At 38.8% G+C, this 8,895-nt stretch overlaps 1 protein-coding gene across 1 annotated transcript; it reads right to left on the bottom strand.

Moving 5' to 3' along the window:
- Positions 1–2,417: 2,417 nt before the first annotated feature.
- Positions 2,418–8,460, bottom strand: LOC120433568. The gene is made up of 7 exons (XM_039599939.1): positions 8,424–8,460; positions 5,251–5,439; positions 4,366–4,632; positions 3,530–3,640; positions 3,065–3,133; positions 2,778–2,828; positions 2,418–2,471 (listed from the first exon to the last, which is right to left on the bottom strand). The coding sequence occupies exons 1-7, from the start codon at positions 8,458–8,460 to the stop codon at positions 2,455–2,457; spliced, it is 741 nt and encodes a 246-aa protein (XP_039455873.1). The 3' UTR covers positions 2,418–2,454.
- Positions 8,461–8,895: the final 435 nt, after the last annotated feature.

Genomic DNA, 8,895 nt, shown 5'->3' with positions numbered 1-8,895 from the left:
TGCTTCCTCCTCACCGTCAACCAGCTGTCCTCTTTCCCTAACTGCTCCCTAATCCTGGCCTCCAGAGCTGCAAATAGGCTACATTACAAGTATCATTACTGCTTAAGGAGGTCGAAGAGTAACTAAACATCTGACGCAATGAGCAGGAAAGTCCAGGAGGGACAGGTGAAGAGGCCATGTTGCTAGCGAGTCGGCTACAAGCTAAGCTAAGCTAGCAAAACAGTAAAGACACAGTGAATGAATACTTTGGCAATAAATTAGGGAGTGAATACATAGAGAGTGTGCTTCGGATGAAGCACGTGAAGATTATACTATGAAAAAAGAAGTTATCTAAAATTTTAATTAAATTTCTATGCAGATAAGCAACTCAAAAACACTACTGTGTGTTGGAACACGAACAGGAAGTGATACTCTACCACAGAGAGAGCGAACACCAAGTGACAGCACCACCCAAAGGCATTAATCAATGAACCAAAACCATGCATTCTGTAATGTCAGTCTAAAGAGCTTGGAAATAAAAGCATCTGGACTTCTTTAAGTTTTCTTGAAGATGTTTCAAATCTCATCACAGAAGCTTCTTCAGTCCTAAGCGCAATTGGTGGAGAGCCCCAGATTTTAAGACCTATGGGAGTGTGAAAACGGGTATGGGTTCCAATAAGCCATGGTTTCGGGTGAATCCATAGGGAAACCTTGCCTAACCCTATCATGTTTATTGAGGTCAAATAGTCCAGGATGTGAGTGGGCGTTAAGGCATCTGGGAAGGGATCTCAAAACTGGATTACAGATGGCAGAAAGCTGGTGTCATATTTACAGTCGAGTCTTGTCCTGTGGAGGTGGCTCTTCTATGCTGTGCCATGCGTTTATGAAGTGACTGTTTGGTCTCTCCAATGTAGAGGTCTGAGCATTCCTCGCTGCACTGTACAGCATATACTATGTTGTTAAGTTTGTGTTTATGAGTTTTGTCTTTGGGATGAACCAGTTTCTGTCTGAGTGTGTGTCTGGGTCTGAAGTACACTGGGATGTCATGCTCGGAGAAGACTCTCCTGAGTTTTTCTGATAAACCTGCTACATAGGGGATGACAATATTGTTGTGTTTGTCTTTCTGATCCTCCCTAGTTGGTGTTTGATCTTCTTTTTTGTGCATCTTTGCTGATTTGATGAAAGTCTAATTAGGATAACCACATGTTTTAAGAGCTTCATTTACATATGTGTGTTCTCTCTTTTCCCCCTAAGGCTTAGAGGGAACATTTTCTGCCCGGTGTTGCAGGGTCCTGATTACTCCAAGTTTGTGTTACAGAGAGTGGTGGGAGTCAAAGAGGAGGTATTGGTCCGTGTGTGTGTGGGCTTCCGGTAAACTTCAAACTTGGAGTTATCTCTGAACCTCCAGCCTGTAGAGGTGTCCACAGAACAGCTCAGGATCATGCTGCTCCCTGCTGGTATAACTCTCTTATCTACTGTCAGTGAGGCTTGTGGTCTATGTAGCGTTCAGGTTGCAGTGTAAAACATATGTAAGAGCAGTCATACTACAGCTATAACTGGTCTTACCAGTAGGATTCTCCTATACTCTGTTCCCTTCTTGGTCAGTTTAGTAAGGTTTTTATAATAAATAGTTATGTTATGGTTATGGTGCATAAGACCCATTGAGTGTCGGGGTCACTTAACTGAAGCTGCTGAATCATTTTAGCCTTGTAACACTCTGCTATAATATCAGAAAGAAATAAACATAAATGAAGTACATATTTGGTGCGGCTGTTGTTCTCTTCCATGTGATGTTCCAGTGAATTAGTCATCAGTTGTCTCAGAAAACTGAGCAATCATGGCTTTGTTCACTGCTACTGTACATGCCTGGTCAATGATTGACATTGGAAAATACATTGGAAAAGCACACTCACCCCTCAAGAAAAGGGCCAGAAGCCAGAACAATTCAATATACTGATCATCACTTTATTTGCTTCAGAGATAACCAAGTGTTCCAGGTCCATTAAGAAAATGCATTGTAAGTTTGAATTTAAAAAATTAGACATAAATAACATGACAAATTCAAATCCACACAGTCTTCATGGATACTGTAAGTATTCTTCAATGATTTTGGGATAATGGAGAAGATCTAATGTGTAAAAATATGTTTGATGCATTGTATCTACTGTAACACAGCAACAGCTGAATTTAAAGCCACATTTTCAGTCACAAACATTTAAAATGAAAACACTGAATGATCATGAATGATTTTTTGCATAATAAAAATATTCCTACTGATATTTCTACTTATTTTTATTTTTTACATGAAAGAGTACGTGACAAAGGGATGTGGCAAAAGCCTGATGGTTGAGAATGAGAATTAGTCTTAGGTTATGAGGAAATAAGATGCTCAAACTACTGTCACTTCTCATAGCTCATCCACTTTGGATAGAAAAAATCACTGACTTTCCACAAGAAGGACCCACTGCACCTACATCACACAGGTCGCCCACCTTCATACAGAGCAAGCAAAGCACAGATTAAATAATAAATTCATAATTCCAGATACATTCTGCTTTAAAATGAGCACATTAGATGAATGCTCACTTTCCGTGGTTTTATAAACAACACTGAACTTCTGTAAAATATATTCAAATATGCTCTCAGTCTGAAACAGCTCTGCAGTTCATTATTATTATTGGTGTAAACACTTTCTGGTGAAACTAAAATAATAATGTTTGTATTGATTTTAATGATAATCATTGTTATTTTATAATCACACAGCTTCTACAAACTATATATGAAAGTTCACGTTGTACCGTTTTGAGTATTTCCAGAGCCTCTGATTTCCTCATAGACACAACGATCACCTACAAGTCAGAGAAAATGAGTCACCACATGTCTGTGATACTAATGAAAACACAAGTATTCTTGTCAGTAACATTTATATGATTTCAGACATACATTGAAATTGGATAATTTATTATTACTTATAAATCCTGTACATGTTTAAATGTTGTTATTGTCTTAGCTTTGTTTAATTCAACAGTGTTAAAGCTGCAGCAGAGAAAAGCATCAGGATATTTTAAACTAGATAAAAACTAACCATGAAGAAGAGAGGAGTAGACTTGTTGTTGATTTTCATCCTGACTCACCCTCTGGTCATCAGCAAAACCTTATTAAAATTTCAAAATAAGACATTAGCATTCACATGGTTTATTACATATTATATTGTGGCGAGCTCAGACAAGGAGGAGACAGAGGTTTCGTTTGGTCTTGGGAGCACAGCCGTTTATTAGCATTCAACCCCAGAGCACACAAACACCAGCTAACACCAACGCTCAGCGCGGCAACAACAACAACACAAAAAATGGCGCTCTCTCACCCGGAAACACAGTTGCAGAGAGAGCGTCACCTGTAACCATGGCAACAGAACATAACTGTAAATAACAAAACCCTGGCCCGCTACAATATGTTATTGTGAACAGTTAGCAGTTTAGGAATGTTGCATCTCCATATTTAAATATTTTAAAGAGTAAAATATGTAATATCAGAAGAAAAAAAGTCTCACATCTCTTTCTGTAGACCTTTGTGTACAGGAACAGGAACAGGAGGGAAATAAATATGATTCCAGGAATGAGTCCAGTGATCATCAGAACAGGAAATGAAGAACTGGACACAGCTACTGCAAATAAGGAAAATGAACTGTTGACTTTATTAAACATAACCAAACTCAGTTCAGTCAGCTAATCGGGTCACACCGGTAGGGATGGAAAGAGGCTTAACAACAACAACAAAATGAAGTGCACAAAGTTAGTATTAAGTTTTAAAAGTAAGCTTTGATTTAGATATATATAACAATATTATATAACCTCTTCACTGAATGTGGCACACTTGACAACCCTTTAAACACTGGCACCACTTGCTGTAAATAACAATCATGGTTCCTTTTAAGTTTGTAAAGTTATTTATGTTTGCGTTGTCTTCTCTGTATTTGTATAGCGCTTTTCTAGTCCCTAAGGACCCCAAAGCGCTTTACATATCCAGCCATTCACCCATTCACACACACATTCACACACTGGTGATGGCAAGCTACGTTGTAGCCACAGCCACCCTGGGGCGCACTGACAGAAGCGAGCCTGCCGGACACTGGCGCCACCGGGCCCTCCGACCACCACCAGTAGGCAACGGGTGAAGTGTCTTGCCCAAGGACACAACGACCGAGACTGTCCGAGCCGGGGATCGAACCTGCAACCTTCCGATTACAAGGCGAACTCCCAACTCTTGAGCCACGATCGTGTTATTATTTTATGTCCCAAGTGTCACATTTGTATATCTATCTATCTGTAGAGAGAGAGAGAGAGAGAGAGAGAGAGAGAGAGAGAGATATTACTAAACTGAACTCACAGGTTATCTCAATGGTGACATCATCACTTATATCAGTGTAGTAAACTGGGTTTCCTCTTGTTCCTCTGCAGCTGTAGATTCCTCCTTGAGATACTCTGATATCTCTGTTTTGTTGATCTCTGATTTGAACTTCAGAGGTTCTTTGTGTTCGTCTGAACCACTCATATTTCCATCCATCAGAGCTCTGCACAGAGCAGGTCAGTGTCACACTGCCCCCTACTGGTATGATTGTTGTTCCTGCTGTCAGTGTGGCCCTGGGTTTATCTGCTGTTATGAAAGAGGAAGAAAAATAAATATGTGTGATTCGTTTTAACGACATAAGAACATTAAAAAACAATACAGTTTATATTTATGTTTGTTGATCTCTAAATAAAAACAGCATAAATATTTGTCCATTCTGTGGCCTGAAGATGTAACAGTTAATGTAAACTAATGCAGTTCACTCTTGAAGGAAACACAATCATGGGTTAACAGGGATCTTCCTCATTTTTTAATTTAGATAAGAGAAACATCATCACTTTAAACTTTTTGAAGCTTTAGATGTTTCTTCTTTTCCTTTAGACATGTAATTGCATTCAATTTCGTCCATGATTGCTGTTGTTAAAACTCACACATGTACTAATGACAAATTGCAGAGTCTGTGAGTACTGTAGCACTGACTTTACTGTGAACAAAGTGACAGGTACAGTGGTCCTGGTTAAAGTTCAAGTTCAATGACACATTTAATTAAATGTACTATATTTTATAAATCAGTTGAGTATTTGAACAGGGATCATACATTTATGCTGTCGGTCACTGAAGACTTACCTAATACAGTTACAGAGACAGTATTACTGTTCTTTATATGATGTGAGCTCACGCTGCTACCAGAGCACTGATATTCACCACTGTCATGTGTAGATATAATTTGTAATTTGTAGTCTTTGTGTGTGTCGTAGGGCACAAATTCTCGACCGTCCTTGTTGATTTCGTAATACCAGTCAGTGTCTTCTCCTTCATTCATGTCACATTTGAAGGTAACAAACTCTCCAATGAAAAAACTGGACCAGCTGGGTTCAATAGTTAGCACAGCATCTAGAATCCAACACAACCACAAAGTTAACAATCTGAAACACTTTTATGCTGCACGACACAATCTGTGACAGTATGTTCATACACTGTTCATATATTGAATAATAATTAAATATAAAACATAAGTGAACTGCAATTAAGATTTATGCAGTATTTTGAGGTGAATCCTTACTAAATAAATTAAAACAAAAAAACAAAAAAGTGAAAACTGTTCAGTCACCTTGAGTGTGTCCAGTGCAGAGCAGGATACAGAGCACTACAATAAAGACAGAAACTTCAGACATTATCAAACTAAAGACACTCACATATGTCTGTGTAGGTTGTGAATCATCCAGGTCATGGTAGTGTATTTATGCCATATTTGAGTGTTTAAGGAGCTTGGTGTGAAAGTGACTGGACTTCTTTAAGTTTCCTGAAGGTGTTTCATATCTTTTCCGAGAAGATTCTTCAGTTCTAAAACCAAATGGTGGAGAATCCCAAGTATTTAAACCCTAGTGGTGGTATCCCTTAAGAAGGCTGTTAACTCAATATTGATCATGTGCCTCATTACATGAGCCAACGTGTGAATAACAGTGTGGGTCATTGTCACCAGAGTTTTTAGTTTCTTTTAAAAATTCCTGTCCTGTCTGAAGGTCTTTGCAATCACAAAATACAATCTAAATAAATTCTTATGTCAACACACATTTTTCTTTTCCAAGGTCAGCTATAAATTTTCTACAGGCTCCTCTGGTTCATATGTTTATCTGTTTATTTCTTTATACAGTGGTCCCTTGTTTATCGCAGGAGTTACATTCTAAAAATAACCCACGTTAGGTGAAATCCACAAAGTAGTCAGCTTAATTTTTGCAATTATTATAGATGTTTTAAGGCTGTAAAACCCATCACTACACACTTTATACACTTTTCTCAGATGGGCATGAACATTTTCACACTTTTCTCTCTTGTTTAAAAACTGTCAAAGTTCAAACCTTCGTAGAAAAGCAAGTCCAGTATTATAGAATGAAACCAAAGATCAAACCCTGTTTTCAGGTCTAGAACATGGGAATAGAGAAGCTGCCAGAGAATTCAACTTTAATGAATCATTGGTACGGAAGTAGAGGAAGCAAGAAGAATGAGTTGAGTAAAGTTTGACTTATCTGACTGTTTTGTTTTGCTTAATGCGCTTTATAAAATATGGTAACTTCTACCTTCCTTTAGCATGTCCAGAAGTCAAACTTTTTGTGCGATGGTTAACATCTTCCTCTGCCTTTTGGGTGCTACTGCAGGTGCCTTTGACTGTGCAAAATGTTTCATCGACTGTTGTGTTTGTTGGGGAGAAAACTTACAAAGATACAGTACAGCAGTTTAGAGTCACACTGTCATGAAACGCTGTGTGCAGGCAGGAGAAGGACCCAAACTCAGCAGAAAAGGGACTTAAGTCAAAATATAGCTTTATTAACGGAATGGGAAAATGGTGATACAAACATCAGTATGAAGCTAAACTGGGAAAACTACACTCACGGGGAAGGTCACACAGCTAAGATGGAGGATGCCACACAGAACTGAGGGAGATGGAGACATACATACACATAAGGATAACGAGGGACGTGGGAGCACACAGGAAGCACAGCTGATGCTAATAATTGTAACAAGACAGGGCAGGAGCAAACACAACATGATATAAACTGATGGGAGACTATCAAAGTAAAACAGAGAGTTGTACACAGAGAGGCAGACAGGAGGAGAGAGAGAGAACACGGGAGAGCACAGACATAACGGGCTGGGGAAAACATGCAATAAAACACAAGGAGGAGAAACGAGGCATGGGAATTCACAGATACACGGAGGGGACACAGGGGTAAAGACACAAGGGGAAATCTAATCAACTAAACTGAACAACCTAGGAACCGTGGAATAAATAATGAACAAAATATAAAAACACAAGAAAACTAAGAACACTGGGTCAAAATAACCATGACATACACTGCTAACAATCGAAGATTTATGTAAATTTGACAAGCTGAACGCATTCTGTACTTTACAGGAGACACGGCACGAGATTGATTGACAATGGTCTACAGCCAATCGGGACGCAGAACACAATGCGCTGTAAAAAACAAAACAAAAAGCATGCGAGGCCGCATAAAGGTGAACAGCGTTATAGTGGTATTTGTGTTATTTCATCTATTACATTATATACGGTATACAGCACCTGGACCACAAAAATATGAATATGCACAGAAACATTAATAAACAATCTTAATGTTGTGTGTGTGGTCGAGAGGCTGTAGAGTCCGAGTGTGTATGTGTCTGAGTCAAGAAATGTACTTGATAATGAGGGTGGGAAGCCGCAATAGACAGAGATGGATCTGGGAGAACTGGGCCATTTGCAGCCCCCCAAGAGTACCGAAGACCTAAGAGGTTTCAAAATTATTTTGAGACCTTGCCTCACCCTATCAGGCCTATTGACATCACCTGATGCAAGATGGGAGTAGGGATTGAGGATCCTGGGAGGGATCTCAAAACTGCATTGTAGGTGGCAGATAGTAAGGGATGCCACCGCTAGGATTTAAACACATGCATTCTCCATCTTTTGGTTTTAGAACTGTAGAAATTTCTCAGATGAGAGGTGAAACATCTTCACAAAACTTAAAGAAGTCAAGTCATTTTCTGTCCAAGCTCCGTAGACACTCAAATAAATAAAACACTTGGGGTTTCACCAGTGTCTACTATGATTTGTGACATTTTATATTCAAATGTAAAATTCATTAAATCATCACTGATGGAGAAACAAACCTTTCTTAGATAAACTAAACCAGCTCCACTCTGATCTGAGTCAGTGCACTAAAATCTAATCCAGTCTACAAACAACCATGTTGGTAACAAACATGAGAGTCCTCTGATCACATGACCTGAAATGGTACAAATGACTGATGCTCTGTTCTTCTTACTAAAACATGTTTATGGATCAGTATGAATCAAACAATAGAAGTCAGTGATGTACTCACAGAATAGGCCCAGCTCACAGAGCAAAGTGGCTCCCATCGTCACATCCAGCAGTGACACGTCTGAAAACTTCTACAACTTTCTGTAAAGAGAGAGAGTGAAGCAGCAGCACAGCAGATACCAAAGAGCTGTGAAGGAAACAAAGACTTTTTTTCAACTTCTCTCTGCTTCCTTCCTTTTCTCACAGAAATAAAACACCTTAACAGGATCTGACCACAGCATGATGTGTTTATGCTCTTTTATATTTTTGGTGTACCCCATCTCTCATCCTAAACCAGCTGAGATAGGCTCCAATCCATCTGAGAACCAGAACTTTATAAACAATTAAGAAAATAGATTCATAGAAGAATTAAGTAAACCTAAAAATACATCTGAACTGACAAAGCTGAGCTTGACTCATTTAAAGTATTTCATTACACTAATTTTTTTAACATGAAATTGTAGTTTGGTGATAAATTCACCCACATGACGTGA

Source organism: Oreochromis aureus, linkage group 3 (genome assembly GCF_013358895.1).
Source record: "Oreochromis aureus strain Israel breed Guangdong linkage group 3, ZZ_aureus, whole genome shotgun sequence".
Lineage (NCBI taxonomy): Eukaryota > Metazoa > Chordata > Actinopteri > Cichliformes > Cichlidae > Oreochromis > Oreochromis aureus.
Note: the sequence above shows the minus strand (reverse complement) of the source record. Positions and strands in the feature narration are given on the sequence as shown.

Bases quoted from the DNA above. Each gene is read 5' to 3' on its own strand.
- LOC120433568 (XM_039599939.1), bottom strand. From the start codon at position 8,460: ATGGGAGCCACTTTGCTCTGTGAGCTGGGCCTATTCT. The intron at 5,440-8,423 runs GTGAGTACATCA...GTTGGATTCTAG, and splicing joins CTGTGAGCTGGGCCTATTCT to ATGCTGTGCTAACTATTGAA. The intron at 3,641-4,365 runs GTGAGTTCAGTT...TATTTGCAGTAG, and splicing joins TGTCACCATTGAGATAACCT to CTGTGTCCAGTTCTTCATTT.